At 28.8% G+C, this 19,282-nt stretch overlaps 1 protein-coding gene across 1 annotated transcript; it reads right to left on the reverse strand.

The window, feature by feature from the left end:
- Positions 1–665: 665 nt before the first annotated feature.
- LOC136092157 (uncharacterized) lies at positions 666–6,060 on the reverse strand. The gene is made up of 3 exons (XM_065819885.1): positions 3,596–6,060; positions 3,319–3,524; positions 666–3,237 (listed from the first exon to the last, which is right to left on the reverse strand). The coding sequence occupies exons 1-3, from the start codon at positions 3,623–3,625 to the stop codon at positions 2,892–2,894; spliced, it is 582 nt and encodes a 193-aa protein (XP_065675957.1). The 5' UTR covers positions 3,626–6,060; the 3' UTR covers positions 666–2,891.
- Positions 6,061–19,282: the final 13,222 nt, after the last annotated feature.

A 19,282-nucleotide genomic window follows, 5' to 3' on the forward strand; every position in this document is an offset into this window, starting at 1 on the left:
CTTTCAAAGATTTCAAAGATTCAAGTGTACACAAAACTATCATACTGGCTATTTTACATTCATTAAAAATACCATAATCTGAGGATAATCTGCACATAATCTGGAGATAATTTTTGATAAATTGAACATTTCTTCCTTCGAATGCACCGTAGGGTGTTCAGAAAATGTTTTTTTTTGAAAATACGAGCTCTCTGGTAATTTTCCCATTTGACTGGATAAGATATAACCATAATTCAAATTTCAGGTCAATACCTGCTGATTTGACATTGCCACCAGCCTTTTAAAGTTATCATGAATTATTAAAGTTTAATCTTATTCATAAATTTGGGATAATAATGCAGAACATTAATTAATACTTTAACTGATTACAACTATGAATCTAAACATAAAAATTGCTACTAAAACACAATGATATAGACCTTTATGCAAAATAAAAAATAAATGTTTGAGATTCAAGTAATTACTAGTTTATGAAATGAGTAACAAAACAAAGTTAAAGAAAACTTTAGTTTCCTTATTATTTGTATATAACTAATCAATCGGAAACAATGTTACAGATATTAAAATAAAATGTTTCTATATTAGATTCAAATTCACTAAAACATATTTAGACTTGGAAAAGTGAGATAAAATTTACAAAATTATAATAAAATAAAAACTGTATAAATTGTAAAAATATGTATTTCCATTATAAAAGAAAATGTTGGTAACTGATGTTCCAATAAGTCCAACAGAGTTATATTCATACATTTACATACATATTTATTAAAAAGAGTTCTACTTTTTCATCAACATTGATGCTTTATCAAACTTTCGTTTGTTCCTTATATGCTGTTCCACTACTTGGAAAAGGCACTACTATTGATTTTCATCCCGTGTTAGACTTTAATTAAAGTCAGAAACTAGTTTAACTGACCTTTCCGCTAAATCGTTGACAACTTTTAGGTCCTTTAATATCCCAGATATGTAGTTAAATTCATAATTTTTTGACCATTCATCGGGGTACAGTGAAAGCCACTTAGCATTTACTTTCAAAAGATCAAAAAAAAGTCTGGAATTTTTTCCAATTAGAGAGCTCACTTTTACGTTTTGATTCATCTGTGGCATTATTGGCACTCCAATATCCATATTTTCATCGGTTATTTTTTTCAGAATTGTTGAAGCAATTTTCTTTTTTTCATGAGTAGACACAGATCCTGAAAAAAGGGCAAAAGGTGCAACTTCTTCACTTAGGTACCATAGGTGTCTTGTTTGAGCTATCAAAGCTGCTTATGCTACTCCTGGATCAATTTTTTTAAACATTTGCATGTACTTCCAAAACTGTAGGTCGTTGATAGGACCATCTATGGCGTTTGAAGATGTCAACCAAACTTTTACGTAAAAGCGATGCAGTTTCTGAATCATATTTTTATCATAACCTAAGTACTTACTGAATGCGTACATTTTAGCTGCATATAGAATGTTTCCCATCCATCTAACGTGATGGAAAGCTCCTGGCCTTAAGCCATTGTTCTCCCTTTCTCACATTTTTCTCACCAAGGAGTAACAACGTGACATAAATGCATTCCCTATAATCATATCTTATAAATCTATGTTCTTAGAGGGACAGTTTAAGAAAATTAACTATATCTTCTTTTGTGGATTTCAACGAACGTTCATTTACGTCCAGCAATTTAAAGTTGTCATTCTTTTGAGGGATTGTGTCCCAAGAGTTCTTTTATTTTATAGATAAATGTATTTGTAGATGCCGAATTCACCTTCAAGACAATCTGTTTGAAAAATACAAGGAAGAACATATCGGTGATTTTCTGAAAGCAGTTTTTTTACTAATTCTACCAATCCTTGCAGAGTGTTAACTAAAGCATGTTTTGTTTCTGGTGTAAAAGTATTATGACGCTTAAATCCCTTTCCCTCTGACATCTTTGAAGTTGCATCAGCAAATGCTAAAACTTCTTTAAATTTAAGGTCATCGAGTGTCTGAAAAGGAGACCTATTGGTGTCATTAAGTAAAACATCACAACCTTTCCTCTTTATATTTAGCATGTTACATCGTGAAACAATTGGTGCCGAAAAACAGGCAGTTTTCTCAAAATTAGCTAATCTTGAAGCTGTAACGGTTTTTTCATTAAATACAGCAACCGTGCTTGCAACATTTTGTCTATCAATCAAACTGGGGTACACTGACATGCGTAAAAGATTTGTAGTTTTGGCAACACACAATTTCTGTTTGTTATATAAGTAAACAATGTGAGACCAATTATCAGAGAGAGGTTGATTATTAAATTTTAAAGTAATTGTTTGTGTTTTTTCCGTAAACCAATTATTTCTTATACTTTAGTGTGAACTGGGTTGTGTAGCATAATAACTGATTTTTCTTTTTCTATAACACCTTGCCATGGAAAACTCTTTTTACAACAAAACTTTGGTACTCACTTCGATTTGTGAGAATGGTTATCTGATAAGAGACACAATAATTCTCCTCCTGCATCAATTTATTTATTTATTTATGTTTAAGATCAAATCATGAAGAAAGTGTACTGACAGTTTGAATATAGGAACAACTCTACTAACAAAAGAAGGTTTACCATACATAGATTTAATCATAAATACTAATAATGTTTTTGCAATTTTAGTGAGACTGTCCTCACTATATCCAATGAGGTGTCCTCCTCTGAAACTAACACTTGGTTTAATATACATCTCATCAAAGAGAAGGCAGCAACGCTTTTCAGAACTATTAAAATTTTCAAAAATAACTTTGATTGCATCATTGCACTCTTTTTCATTTTTAACTTCTCCAACTCTTCCAAAATTTGAAAAGAGACTTTGGACTGGGCAAACAAAGCAGATTTCTTAAATGTCGATAACAGCATCTGGAGCACAAATACAGTTCAAGTGCACGACGTATACATAAAGTAGAAAAGCGACGTCCATTTAGAGAGTAAGTGGTATGGCGTAGTTAAAGTTTGACTAACCAAACTTAATACCACATCTTTTATTTTAGAACTAGAGGTACAAACTCTTTTGAAAATAGCTTCTATCTGTGACCACTGAGTAAGACAATGTGAAAAACTAAGCAGGTCATTGCAGTTAACTTTTATATGCGTACAATGAATATTAACTTGACGTGAATGACAATTAATTTCAACAGAAAATATTGTTTCGGGCAGACATGATCGAGAAGCATTAAACAATATGACTTTTGAATTTTCAATGAATGCAAAGTATTGAGAAAATCTAAAATAGATTTAATAACAAGTAAAGTTTAAATCAAAACAAACAAATATCTTAAAACAAGGAAAAAATCATAAATGTTACTTTTCTTTTATTTCAGACAGCATTATTTCAACAACATAAAATCTAATTAAATAAATTTGACTGAAATCATCCATTTCATCAGGTATTGCATTTTGTGATCTTAAAGAAATTTTATTTATATTTGTAGATCTTGACTGTGTTGAGGCTATTTGGCACACCATTAAAGATGTGCATCCAGGTAAAATAGATGGGGGATCAATAGGAACCTAAAAAAAAGATATTAATGAAATTAATCATTGTAAAATTTATCAATAAAAACAACTTTAAGGATATTTACCTCATACTTTGATCGAGGAGGCTCGTGCATTTGGCAGCCTGGTGGCCAGTGTTTTTCACACACACCAATATTTGAAGTTACTTTTTCAAATGCATTCGGAATAAATGACCACCAATATTGTAACTTTTATGTGTTACTTGGAAACATGTAAACATGAAGCCTTTTTTCTGAAGTTGATGTTAAATAATTTATGGTATAATTAACTATTGATCATTTTTTTGGCATGATTATAACGAATAACAGTAACACCATTATTATTTATTATAAATACGACATAAAATTTTGTAATATTTAATAGATTCATAACTTAAAATAAATTACTTAAATTACAAACTACAAAATGCAATTTTTTAATTTTACTTCTTAAAAGATCAAATAACTCCAAATTTTTTAATAAAGATAGCAACCTTGTTCAAAAAAAAAAAGGTTTTTATTTTAAAAAAAGGTTGTAAATACCTCCCATATTTCTACTGCATTAATCTATATTTTATTAGTACGATATTGATAAAAAATATATACATTATACCTGTAACATAAATTTATATCACTTTAATTTAATCTAAATTGTGTATATAATTAGATTAATGTAAGTTTTTAATAACTTTTTTGTTAAATCAAACTAGCATTGCCATTTACAATCTGCCCTGTCGTCGTTTTAGCATTGATTTGAAGTTTCGTGTCCCGTTATTTTAGTAGTACCTGTTTAATATATTCCTTAACAAAGTTAAAATAACATTATTAGATAAAAATAAAATCAAAACTAATGCAACAGAGGTTTTCCCTTAATAAAGGGTTTTGCGGAGTAAGAAAAAACATCAAAACTAATTGTGAATCACAGAATTAGTTTTGTAACTCCATTATTAGACCGATCATTATTAGAATTTGTCATCCCAGCGTGGTCTCCTCATTTCATAGGAGATATAATTACAATCGAAAAAATTCAACATCAAACCACAAAATAGATTAAATCAATAAGTCACCTAAGATACAAGGAACGTTTAACACGGATTATTTTGACTACCCTTGAAAAACGCTGCACGCGTATGAACCTTGTACAGCATTATACAGCTATTCATGAAAGTTTAAACAATTACAGAATTTTAAGACCTAATCTTCGGTTTTTCTTGAATAAAAATCTAACGGAAATAGATATCAAAATAATTTTTTTTCCAATTTGGTAAATAAGTTATTTATTAATAGAATAAAAAAAAGTAGGTTTCGACTCATCACTGTTTATTCAGAAATTTCATTATAAGGTAGGTGATACAAATTAAGAGGTGTCACAAAAGTTTAAACAATTTTATTTAGGATCAATTTTTTGCTAATTAATTGATAAATCCGGTGCGAAAATTTTTTTTATTTTTAAATAAAGTTAAAATGAGTTGTTAACAATCAAAAAATTCATCACAACATCATCAATCAGCTTTTAATTCATTAAAAATTAACTTGAAGTATTGTAAATTTCAAATTAATTTCAATTGCGTGCAAATGGGTCGAAAATCAGTTTATAGTGAGATCAAGTGGCGAGTTATTGGTATGGCGAGGACAAAAAATCACACAAATCTTCAAATAGGCAAAATACTTCACATTTCTGAATATTGCGTTCGAAAAACCATCAAAACCTGGAAACTTACCAGGGACGTCTCCAACATGCCGCGTACTAGGAGACCATCCAAACTTAGCAACCGTGACAAAAGTGATATATTCAGAATGAGCAGAGAAAATCCCAGACTCAGCTGCAAAATGCTAGCACAAATCTTCAACGAGTCGAAAAATAATTCAAAAGTACGCAGAGAGCTTGTGAGACGAACATTGTTGGACAAAGGTATTGGAACGTACATAGCTGCTAGAAAACCTATTCTTTCAATCACAGATAAACGTAAACAACAAGTGTGGTCCAAAGAAAGGCTAAACTGGTTTGTAGAACAGTGGGCAAAAGTTATTTGGAGTGATGAAGCTAATTTTTAAGTCGTAAACCGCAATGAAAGAATCTATGTCAAAAGATTTGCAACTGAGAAATATTCAGACAGGTTTTTGCAACATCGCTGACAAGGCGGTGGAGGTTCGGTTGGAATCTGGGGATGTTTTTCTCACAAAGGTATAGGCTTCTGTGAGCTTTAAAAAGGCCGAATTAATCAATACACCTATAAGAACACATTGGAAACGTGTTTAGTTCCATCAATCAGACACTTGTATGGCAGAAGCAAGCAATTCATCTTTCAAAAAGACGGGGCTTCAGCTCAAACAGCTTACTCAATCAAAGTATATTTTTTGAAAAAAAAGTTCGATGTGATGTCCTGGTACCCTAGATCACCAGATCTCAACCCAATTAAAAATATTTGGTCTTGGATCGACAATCAACTGACATACCATGAAATTCAATCAACTCAGCATTTGAAGCAAGTTTTGAATGAGTACTGGCTGAAGGTACCTCGCGTGATGTGCATGAAATTAGTTGAATCAATGCATAAACGAGTTTATCTTTGCTATAAAAATAAAGGAGGACACTTTAAATATTAATTTTGCTTTTTTTTTCATTTTTTGTTTGAATGATGCAATTCGTTTAAACTTTTGTGCTTCTTATTTTTCTTATATGATTTTTTGTAATTGTTTTTTTCTAACTAAATATTAAAATTTTTATAATATATTCATATTCGTTTTAAAGCTAATCACTTTTTTTTTAATAAACAAAAGAAAATTAATTCGAAATCATTTTACAGTTTTTTTATTAAACAAAAGCCAAACATACTTGATAAAAATTCTGCAATTGTTTAAACTTTCGTGAATAGCTTTAAAATATTTAATGGAATTGATTTAATCAATTTTGTGGCGCCACAAACCACACCAGCGTATTGAAGATCTAAGTATAGTTTAAGAATAAGGAGCCATGCTTTTGAACTAGACTTCGAAAAAAATTTGAAACATTATAAAAGACGTAATTTTTTTCACTAATTGAGTAAAAAAATTACGTCTTCGAAATATTCACTACCGGTGAATATTTCGTATGCCAATCAGAAGTAATGAGGCACTGCCTGCGCGATTTTTTCTGAAGTATTAAGGTTAATAAAAAAACCAATCTTGTTATTAAAAACCAATAATGGATTCTTTTGCATCACAACATTTAATTACAATTTGATTTGATTAATAGTATCAACTCATCCGGTTGATACCATTAATCAAAAGGACCAGAATAGTTAGTTTTAAGACAAAACTAATAAAAAAGATTAATATTAGTGCTACGTCAACTAATTTTGGTATTAATATTATTATGAGGGCAAGGCTTCTTGCGATAGTTAAATTTTTTTATTTGATTGGTATGGGTACTTAATTTTGCGTAGCAACAAGATATTTTTGGTAATTGCAAGTTTTTTACTTGTGTTACATGCACTTAATTCGTCACGTGCACTTATATATAGACAGCATTATTATTGAAGATGTGTTTTATTTGGTTGCTATGGATACCTAATTTAGCGTAGCAACAACCTTTTTTGCTAGTTGCAGCGTTTATTTGTGCTATGTACAGTATATTTGGTATGTCTATTTATGTTTTATAGATTGTCACATAAATAAAAAAACACTTTTGTCCACTACCTAAAGCATCATGCATGCCCCCCCCCCTCCTTTCTTTAGATAGGGTGAATTTTTTAATTTAAAATGATTTATCAAGTTTAACTATTTAACATTACATGCGTAGATAAGGTGCAGGGAATGCTTTTTAATAAAAAAATGGAGAGTACAGAGAGATATTGACGTACTTTTTTCGATACGTTTGATACTTTTTCAGATTTTCTAAACAAACGACTTGAGTACCGGTAGCGCTTGTACTTGTAATAGCGTGATGTTTATATAAAGCAAAATAGTCAAATGCAAGTTACTCGCATGTATGTAAATTTATTTCTAAAGAACTATCTAATAAGACTTTTTAAAAACCATTATGAACATTTTAGTCGTAAAATTTCCAAGGCAAAGCATTATGAAGACTTACAAAGACGATTATTATGTTTATCTTATCCGTTTATAAGCATTTTGAGAAAACCAGTATCAAGTTCAATTAAGATTCAATTTCAACATGAAGCAGTTTAACTACTAAAATCATCAAGCCTTATCACAATACCTTATCGCAATATCTGATCACAATACCTGATCACATTACCTGATTACAATACCTCATCACAATACCTTATCACAATACCTTATCACAATACCTTATCACAATACCTTATCACAGTAGTTTAATTTTTCAATAGAACAATTTTATTATTTTAATTTTAATTATTGTCTATCATATACAGTGTTTTATCAATATTTTGCAATTACATTGTTTTATCTTCGCTCGGAAATTCTTTTAATTTCAGTTATAAGATAAATGGTTACCATACCTTAATTAACAGATAGTGGTTGTGACAATATATTAAATTCACACTTGTGTTTTACATTTATAAATAACCTTTGCGCTTATAGGGAGTATTTCACATATTTTGAATTAAAACTGACTATGACTGCTTGTTTCCAAACAATATGAGGTATCCGTAGCAAACAAATAAAATACACCTTCAATAGTAGTACTGTCCTCATATAAATACACGTACTGAACACAGTGTATGTAGCACAGATAAAAAGTCTGCAACTACAAAAAAAGAGCTTGTTGCTATGCAAAATTAGGTATCTATAGCTAATAATTAAAACTAACTATATACTTACAGGTATATTAGTAATCATGCCAAACTTACTTAGTATACTATTTATATCAAATTATATATTAAAAGTTTGGCTACTCATTTTTTTCTAAATTTTTTAACTTTAATATAATATACAAATTAAGTTTTTGTATATATGATAAAAATTATAAAAATAATTTTAAACCTGTTTCAGCTACCCCTATCTTCTCAAACCCCCCTCCCTCCTCACCCTGTGGAAAAACCGTCGCCGCAATCCTTGTTTACAGGTTATGCAAAGTTACAACTTAACAATAGATATTGCAGTTGTATAGTTAAGCATATGCAAAAAAGTTAATAAATTTATATTTCATAGATATACACATTATGTAGGTTATATGTTTAAAGCCAGTCACATTCATTTAATAGCTCTGTGTTCCATATAGTTCGATATTAGGACTATTACTTTTTCTTCTTTTTTTTTTTGATGATCAGAATGTTTCGCAAAAAATTTCTTCTGCTTACCTATTTGCAGATGACATCAACACATTCTTAACTAATAAATCATTTAAAATACTTAACAAAAATATGATCCGGACAGAATTGTTCAATGGCTACCGTTTCAACAAATTATCACTTCTAAAAAATTTGGAATTATTTATTTATCTATTTATTTTAGTGCGTAAATATATACAATCCGTAAGTTACTCACAAGATATATAGGTGGTAAGGGCGTGAAGAAGACTAATATGTCTTATCGCCAAGCCCGTTGATAAATTCCGTAAATATTAAGTTTAATTTAAAAATAAGCAATGCCGTTAACTATATAAAATAAACAAAAGTAAAATTGGTAAAGTAATAAATAAAACATCTATTAATAAGAAATAACAAGAAGCGCTAATAACTTAAACATATTCTTCTAAAAGTAAGGAAATATTTAATTTTTATTTATTAAAAAATCATATATTAAATTTTTTTTTTTAATATTCAAAAATAATTTTGTGGTAAACCATTTTTTAGTAATACCCGTTCAAATTAAGCCATAAACTCATTAAACATTCTGAGAGTTTTAAATTCAGTTGTGAGTATTTTATTCTATGCCTTTGGTCCTCTAATACACACACACACACACACAAAAATACACACACACACACACACAAAAATACACACACACACACACACACAAAAATACACACACACACATAAAAAAACACACAGACACACACACACACACACACACACAAAAATACACACACACACACACATATATATATATATATATTTGTATATATATATATATATATATATATATATATATATATATATATATATATATATATATATATATATATATATATATACATATTAAGAGGTTTACTCAAATTTCGTTCAAAAAATTCACAGTAACTTTGGCTAAGTTTGCACCAGTTTGACTTTCATGAATTTATGAAAGCCACGATTCAATAGAGATTTTGATCATGAAAGTATGAATTCAAAAATTTTCTATTAGTTTGTTTGCTTTTCTTTACACATTTCTAAGAATCAATCAAAGTTGATCTAAATGAGATACATCATGCATAGAATCAATATAATTAAGTCTATTCAAACACAAATAAATAAACAACTGAATTTCAGATTAAGTAGCTAAAAATTAAAACTTGTCAATTCTATCAAACACCTTAAAATCAAAACAGATTCTAATTTATTATTTAAGCCACATCTTTTAGACTTAGTATTGAAGCTAGACAGATTACACGGAATGTTGCCTAAAATCTGCCATTATATTAGTCATAACTCTGCTAAATATATTATGCTGTTTTTCACAATCATCTCATATATGCTAATTTGAAGACAACATTGGCAGCATATTTTTAAGTATAACTCATCTCCAAAATATATCTTAAAAAATAATTTATTTTCAACATACTATTTTAAACTCTAGCGTTCTCCATATAACTAAAAAATTGTCCGTTTGTTTAAAACCAACATCAATAAAATAACCTACCCTTTTATTTACTAACTTTTTTAATTATAATTGAAAATATATTTAACAATACTGTCCTGTTCATTACGGCGGCCTAAAACATTGTCCTACTCATTACGGCTATAAAACCATACAAAATCAAAACATTTAAACAAAGAACAACGCCTCTTTCCATCTAAAGTCTCTAAAATCAGTCTTAAAATTTAAAACTGAACTCTTAAACCATTTTAACAAAAAGCTATTGTTCATAAATCTTTCTACAACTTGTTAATCTTAACTCTGAGTTTTCATTTATCTTACGTTTTCTTTTTTCAGATGTTTTATAATTCTAGTTAAAGATCTTTTTTAACTTAAGTAATTTTATGATAACCTTTAAATCTTTTTTTAAATGAATTCGTTTTATTTGTACTTTTATCATCATATTTACTATTTAAAACTCGCTAAAGTAACAAGACTTGCAGATGACACTGTTATTTATTATTTATTGCCATTAGTGAATTATTAAACGACGATATTTGTTATAATGCTAAATACTTTCAGATAAAATATTAGCTAATTCAAAATGAATTACTTTTTAGATGAATTAGTAGCTAATTTGAAATGAAATGAAAATTAATTAGTAGCTTACTAAAAAAGAACAAAACAGAAAGCATGATGCTTGGCACATCACAAAATCTTAAGAAATACCCAAAAGAATTAACGCTCTTGAACATTAAAGTAATTTCTACATAGCGCTACATGAAGCATGGTACCGCTATCGATCTAACTCTAACAATGAGTAGCAACTCTTACAAATTTATCAACTTTTTTAAAAAAGCTTCCTCGCGTATGAAGTTATTCCACAGGTTACAAAAGAATAAATGCATACTTCTCAAAAGAAATTTACTAAAAAATGATTATTCCTTTACTTTAAATTGGTTGCTTATTTAAATATTGCAGCAATCCAAAGTAATTGTTGAAAATCTTACTCTCGCGTGCAATAAATATCGTTTAAACGGTAACATCGGTTTGTTTTAACGTTTCTATCCACGCGTGTACATCCGTCGTTCACAAATGTCGTGAAAACCATGTAGCAATTTTAACAATTATATTGCTTTAAGGAAAAATCAAATAAATGCGCGAAATAAGTTCTTAATGGAATTACCAAAAGTTTAACTAGAGTTAGGAAAATAATCGTTTCGTTCTATCGGATCAAAACTTTTAATAACCTTTCAAAAGAAATAAGGAAAAAAGAAAGCTATGGACTTTGAGAAACGGAGTTAAAATGTTTTTACTCTTCAAACTTGTTTTTTAAATTTTAGTATATATAAATTTTATACAAGTTTTGAATTCAGGATACATGTTAATAATAGTTAGTGCTGAAATGTTCATTATGCATAAGTTCTCCTTTAATAAAATAAATAAATTATTATATTTTATTATTTTTATTGCTATTATTATTGTTGTTGTTATGTTATATTGTTTATATAGTAATGCTAAACTTAATAGTAGTCGTATATTTGTCATTAAATTAGGTAGGTATTTACTTCAAGTTAATAGTTATTGCTTTTTTTTTAAATGCAGTGCCTTTGCTAGGCTCCCCCACCCCCCACATTGAGGAAAAGGGGGCTCTTGTGCATATTTAAAGAGCTCTCTTTTTTTTATTTTCTTTTTTTTTGTTTGTTTGTTTGTTATTTCTAATGGAAAGTTTCTCAAGATTTTGGGGTCTTAATGATAGGTTTTGGGGGGCAACCAACCCACTAGCCTAAAAGCTTGCATTTTATTTTTATAATAATTTGCCTACCATAATACGCAATGGGAAGCCTGTTATTAATTATTGTTATATGCATACTTAGGTTATGAATAACTTTTAGTTATCCCCTGTATTCTGTATGAAGTACAAGAAAAATAGATAAACTTTGATTTGAAAGTGACTAGAACAGCCATTGGTTTCCAGGGCCAGATTTTCACCATAGGTCAAATCATTTTTTTGGGGCCCACAAAAATATCTCAAATTTTTTGATGACCTGTATTTATTGTTATTGTCATAATCAAAATTTTTATCAAATTTAAACACTTTTAAGGATGATCAAGTTTAAATAATTTTTTCTTTATGTTCTTTGTTTATCTGGAATTTTATTTGAAATTTTAATCAAACGTGAAACTACAATTTTTCATTTCATTATTTACTTTTTCTCATTTTGTTTAGTTATTTTACAATTTACTACATATTTAATAATAATGATAATTTTGTACACATAATGCAAAATGACAAGACAAACTAAAAAATAGTTCATAACAAAGAACATAAATGTTAATGAATCCTATTTTTGAATATTTCCTTTGCTGCTTTTCTGTCAATAAATTTAGATAAATCTGCATAGCTAGATATTGTCAAACTATTCAAAGTTTTTTGATTCAAAGTTGACCATAAAAAACATTTGGTCAATTTAAGTTTTAAAAAGCTTCTTTTATTGCAATAATTCGTAATATTAAAAGAAAATTAGAAATCCTAACGCCTAAGAAGATATGAAAAGGTAATCTCTTTGTTTTTTTAGTTTTGTCAGTTTGTATGTTAGTAAATGTGTTAGTGTTTATTCTTGAAATTTATCTTTTATGAATTTGCACAACTTCATCAAACAAGAAAAAATTGATATCTTCCTAGCACTGTTAAACGATTTCTTCTACATGTTTCATAAGCTTCAGATCAATTAAATATCCTAAAGTTGTGTTAGATTCTTAATGTGTGTAATGTTATTTTTTTTAAATTACAATCAGAGAAACTAATTTTGAGATCAAGAAGTTTAAAAATGTTTCTATTGCCCTGTTTTCCTAACAACTTGTTAGAATCTACATTTTACTAATTTTTTTTCAACTTTAGTTAGTAAGACCGTGGTTGGTATTTGACCGGGCCCAGGTTTGATAACATATAGCCAGGACTGGGTTTGTGACCAGGGCTCCATGAATGTTTATACATCTTAAAGTATATTTTTTTAATTCAAAATTCATATTATATTTTGTATATAAATGCTTATATAAACATCATTATGGTCAACATGATAGTCATTATTATCATGATCATATTATTATCATCGTGATTATGATCATGATCAACAGCATAAAAGAAGACTAAAGTCTGATGGTGATGATGATGATAACCATGATCTTCATCATCATATTTATGATGATGGTCATCATCATCATCATCAGGCTTTAGCCTTCTTCTGTTATGCTGTTTCTCTAATATAAACAATCTAGAGCATTTTTTTTTTCTCAACTGAAGCTCACTCGTACAATATATAAGGCACTTTCTTTTTTTTTTTCTTACTTCTACCACTACCATTTTCTACTAAAGTTGCTACCTCTCTACATGCTGATGCCTAAATTACTTTAATCTTTTCTAACAAATGTTGTTTGATACAACGTTTTTTCTAATCTGTCTAGGATTATGTCTCTTTTTCTTGTCTTGCTAGAGTCACACCACACATCCATCTGATCATCTTCTCTTTCAGTAAATGCCACTCCATATAGATAATAAAGTTTGTATAACAATAAAAGGATATTTTATGCCAGCATCTAAGTAAATAGCAAACATATATGTTTGTATCCATAATATGTATGCATAAAGTGCATCTTGAAAGCTTTTATTCCTTATGGAATAAACGTTTGTAAACTTTTATTACTTCTCTTCAATTTTAAGTCAAGCCTCGTTCTACTCCTCAATATTCACCAACTTGAGCAGTTGCTTTATTGAACATTAATAATTTTTTCATCTTTTTTACAATTACATCTCTCTTAAGAACAAATGTCCTTTTATTATTGCAAGAAGTCAATATAAAAAAGTCTGATGTTAAGCTCTATTATTTTCATGATAAATCTTGTATCTTATCTCAGATGTTAGGTTCTAGAGACTTTTGGTCCCCCCCCCCCCCCCAAAAAAAAAAATCAAGCTTCTATATGAAAATCTAATTTCAAAATGGTGTAACACTTAGGTGTATGTTTTTTGATGCCCCATACAAAAAAATGTTCATTTTGAGATGCCTAAATAATATGATTCTGAAATTTTTTCCTAAGGTTCTATATACAACAAACTCCATAATATAAAAAAAACTGCAAGAGTTTTATTTTTTAAATTAGATTTATTTTCATTTAAAGTCTTATATCAATAAACCAAAAAATATAGAAATAAATTAAACAATAACAAATAAATAAACAAATTGAAATAAGTAAACTGTAATAAGAAATTTAAAATTAGAAGGCAATAAGAATTAACAATCTTTAACAGTTTTATAAAAAAATTAGTTCTCTGGTTTAAAGTTTGCCCAGCTGACTTCAACGCGTTGATGATCAATTTCACTGATTTTGTATTGTCTTTCTGTGACAGCTGTTGGGATATTAATCATTAACAATAGATTTGTTGATGGAACCCAGCACACATCATCTCTAGAAGGCCAATAATATGACTTTGAAGGGTAACATGGATGTATGAATCTAACTTGAAAATCTTTATTTTCAACATCAATCTCTTCAACTAGTCCGATCCATGGATTCTTATTGTATATCAAACATACACACACTCCAATGCTTATATCAAACAAGCATTCTTTAATAATCCTATCAGTTTGAAAATTAAAAACAAATGAATACACCAATTGTTCAGAAACAAGTTTTAGTTCCAATTTTTGTGTTACTTATTGGAATGAAATTGTGATAGCTGCGAGTGCCTGGTAACGTTTTTGCAGTTGCATATCTTTGCTCCATTTGAATTCGGATTATCATGTTTGACTCCTTAGATATGTAATAAAAATTAATTCCTATGCTTTCATTTTGACAAAAATAAAATATTGCAGATGCAGTAAGTATATGATTTGTTGTTGTTCGATGAAGGCTAGCAATTGAAGTTAGTTGTTTATCAGTCCCACCTATACCATCACAGGATGATTTACCGTAACTTGTAGCAAAGAAAGACCATGTACATTTCATAGAAAAATCTTGTTCATGGTGGCATATATTTATGAAGTGTTTGCAGTTTTTGTACTGGCCAGCACACTCATCTGAAAAGTAATGAACAGTTTCTATTTGATGAGAAATATTGCTTTTAATATGTTCAACTGTTAACTTCATCACATGCTATACCATATCTACATCATGCAGTATATCATCAGAGATAAAACATATTGAATCACATTTAAGAACATTATTTACTTTATAGTAAATTACTGTTGGATGCAATGTTACTTGAATTTTGTTCCAGCGAAAACTTTGTACTTCCTCTTGTACTACAGAAAACTATGAGTACTCTTGTACTCATAGTTTTCTGAGAAATCACAATGGACAATGACCTCAGTACTACTTAACTCATATTTTAATTTTCTTAAAGAAGCAGCTTGACTTTTCGCAGTATAAGAATAAACAGTAAGCTTTTGTAACTTATTTGTCAGAGTATTATTGAAGCTACTTGTGGTTTCTGTTAGACTTACCAGCTCAGATCGGTCTGTAATCTATACAACAATCATTGTCTCCAACATTATCTTCTTGAGAACTCAACTCATTTTTGAGAAAATTTCCTAATTTAGAATCTTCTGGACACAAAGTACAACAATGTATCATGCAATTCTTTTTAGCCCTACTACAAACAAGCATATCAATAAGTTCATGATAATCCTTTGATAATTCAACTGCCCTATCATTAACTTAACATTTTAATGGTAGGTGCACACACATACTATATGCGTACCAGATGCTCCTACTGTAATGCACCATTTTGGACGATGTGAGCAAAAGTTAGAAAAACAACTCTTTATATCTGGATGGCTGATTTTAAACTTAGCATATAGTTCTTTTAGATTTGAGAGAATCAAACACTTTTGCATGTGAGATCTTTGAGCTATACTCACAAAATCTTTTTTGCCAGCCATTTGTCTGCTATTTTCATCGTTACAATAAAATTCAATAATTTTATCTAGTGTCTCTTGAGATATTTCTTTTCCTTTTTTTTCTATATTTTTGTTTCACCAAGAAATTGGAACCAGTGTTAGTAGTTGAATTTTCTGATTCCGATTTGAAATTAACATTTTTTCTTCGATTTTTCCTATAAGTATATCCATGTCATTTGCTTTATTTTTAACTTCCTAAGATAATTTATTGAAGGAATCTTCTTAGATTAACTGATCAAAATCTATAATTAAAATCCATGCAATACCTAACTTTACTGTTTTTTGAACATGTAATAATAGCTTTTTACTAAGAGCAACTCTTGAGTGTCTATTCACAGCATGCATTTTAAGAAGACTTATGTTCATAACCATCAAAGAAGAATTAAGATTTTCTTTTAGCAATTCGTTTATAGTTAATTCATTACCTTTATCTTAATAAGTCTGGCTGCAAGTTGGTTCTCCTGGTTCATTATCCTTAAATGACATCAATTTAATCTTACATGAAGGACATATCTTTTCTCCAGGAATAACATAAATACCAATGTTTTTGAATTTTCCAGCAAGTTGGATATCAATTTCTTTACATCCTCCTAAAAACATTATAATTACTGCTTCACTGAGAGTTTTGCAAAAAAAAAATCTTATATATAATTTAAAGCTTTAAAAAAGTTTTATGGATAAGTAGTAATACCTTTTCTTCTTTTTCCATTGTGTAAATGAAATAGATCACAGCAAGTTATGTGGATTGTTGAGTAACGTTTTAAGTAAGCATATTCATGGTGTAGGCAAACTGTTGTATTTTCATTAATTTCAATACCAGAACGTCTAATTATCAAGTCTTTATCAAAATCATTAAGACTTGAAACTTTCTTGATATTATTGGATTTTACATATGTTTGTTTGTGACAAACCTCTTTATTAATCGAATTAAATGTCTCTTTTTATCATTCATATTGTTATACTATTTTTTAGTTTTGTAAGAAATAATTTTAAAATAATTATTTTTTTAAGATTCTTAAATAGAAAATCCTTCAGCTATAAAACATAAAGATTGCATAAAATAAAGATCTTTTTTGTGAAATGCAAATAAGTTTATATGTTAGAACTCTACCTGAGATACTAAGATTCTACCAATTTTTTTAAAATGCAAAAAATAAATGCATATAGTTTAATATTTTTTCATTATTAAATTAACAATTTTTTCTTGTTTTTTTATTATAAATAATTAAATGCAAATAAATCTGATTTAAAAAGAAAACCATTGCAGTTTTTTTATATTATAGAGTTGATTAAATATAGAACATTAGGAAAAAGTTTTAGAATCATATCTTTTAGGCATCTCCAGATAAACGTTTTTTTGTACGGGGCATCAAAAAACTTAAAAAAAGTGTTACACTATTTTGAAACTAAATTTTTATATAGAAGCTTGATTTTTCGGGGGTTTTAACCATCAGTTTTGAGTTTCTCACCCTAAAAATGAGTTAGGTACAAATTTTCACAGCTATTGAATAAATATTTTATAAGTTAAAGCTAATTGTGTTGTGCGAATGGCTTTAAAAATAAATGGCACTGAAAAAACAGTCAAAAAAGAGATTAGGACTGAGTATCAATATCTCTGAAACCGTAAGGTATCAGACACTAAAATTTAGAGTAAAGTCTTCTTTCTTTAATTCAAGCTTGAGCTGGAATGACCCTTCTACAGTTCTCAGAACTCTCAGTTCTTCAGAACTCTCTTTAACTTTTGCTAAACTTTTAAAAACTGCTAAATAAGTGGTTCCAATTTTTCAAAACTCTAGAAAATACTTTGACCTCACCAACTATCCTACGATTAGTCTTCACTCGATTATTAGTTTCTTTATATAAAAGTTTTGAGGTTATTAAATCTTTCTAATTGCAGTAGTAAAGTTATTCTTGAAGGCCTACCCTCTTCTTTATTTCAAATAACTTTAAGGGTACCACAAGGTTCTATCTTTGCTCCTGTATTGTTTTATTATCTACCATAATAATCTTCATGAAATCTACAGTGGCTCTATTCGCTGATGACTTAACTTCATATTTGTCTTGACAAAAAAATCTTCACTTTTTAATTGCTTAGAGCAAGCAGCTGATTTTAAATCTGATCTCTCTTCTGTAACAACCTAAGGCTTGCAGTGGCATATGGTTTTAAATTCTGGACTTCAAATCCACAATTTTTGTTAGATAACAAAACTTGTTTAATTACTGCAAAAAATATTGCATTTTTGTTGGCATTTCTATATTGATGAATAACAACCCTCTTACTCTCAAAGTCTAAAAGCACATTGTAAATGTAATTAGACCTGCTTTATCTGCCCAGCTTGAGTCACTCTCCCATTGTTGTAAGGTTGAATTTCTTTCTTTTTTTACAAATACTATCATGGTCCATTCTCAAACAAGCTATCATCTCAATAACGACAAACCAAAACTCATTCTTGCTTGGCTTTTTATTGGACAAGTTGCATCCTTTTACTGTATCTGTCCCTTCATATTATAAAAATATTTTTTATTACAATTTTTTTCCTTTCACATCCAAATAACATTATAACTCTTACCCATCTTCATGTTTGTTTTTTTATACAACTTACAACTTTTTAAGTCTTCAGGTTTGTTTCCTTGTATTTTAACTTGTTCTCTATTTTAAAGTAACTCAACTTAATAATGGTTGCTTACAATCTTGTTGGAAGTAAATTAGAGTTTAAAAATATATAAATGTATGTCAGTATTTAATAAATAGTAAATGTAAGCATAAAATTATAGTATATTAAGTATTATAAATTTTTTTCTAGCCACAGCTACCAACCCCTGCTAAATCTTATAATTTTGCCGGGATCGGGTTTGCATACAGTCTTATATTTAACCAGGACCGGGGCCCCAGTCACTTACTAACTATAGTAGAAATCACCACAATCACACATTTACAGCCCTTCTTCAATATTGCTTTTTTTTTAGTTTCTTCTTAATGATGAAACTAAAAAAATGACCTATTTTGTTGTGACTTTTTTGGATTAAATATACCATCAGGCCTCTCTGTGTTCAGCATAGTTTTTAATTTTTTTTTAATATAAAAATTGCATTTTTCCAGTCTTTTAATCCGGTTATAGCAAGACAAAAATTA

The sequence above is a fragment of the Hydra vulgaris genome, chromosome 15, assembly GCF_038396675.1.
Source record: "Hydra vulgaris chromosome 15, alternate assembly HydraT2T_AEP".
NCBI classification, from domain to species: Eukaryota; Metazoa; Cnidaria; class Hydrozoa; order Anthoathecata; family Hydridae; genus Hydra; species Hydra vulgaris.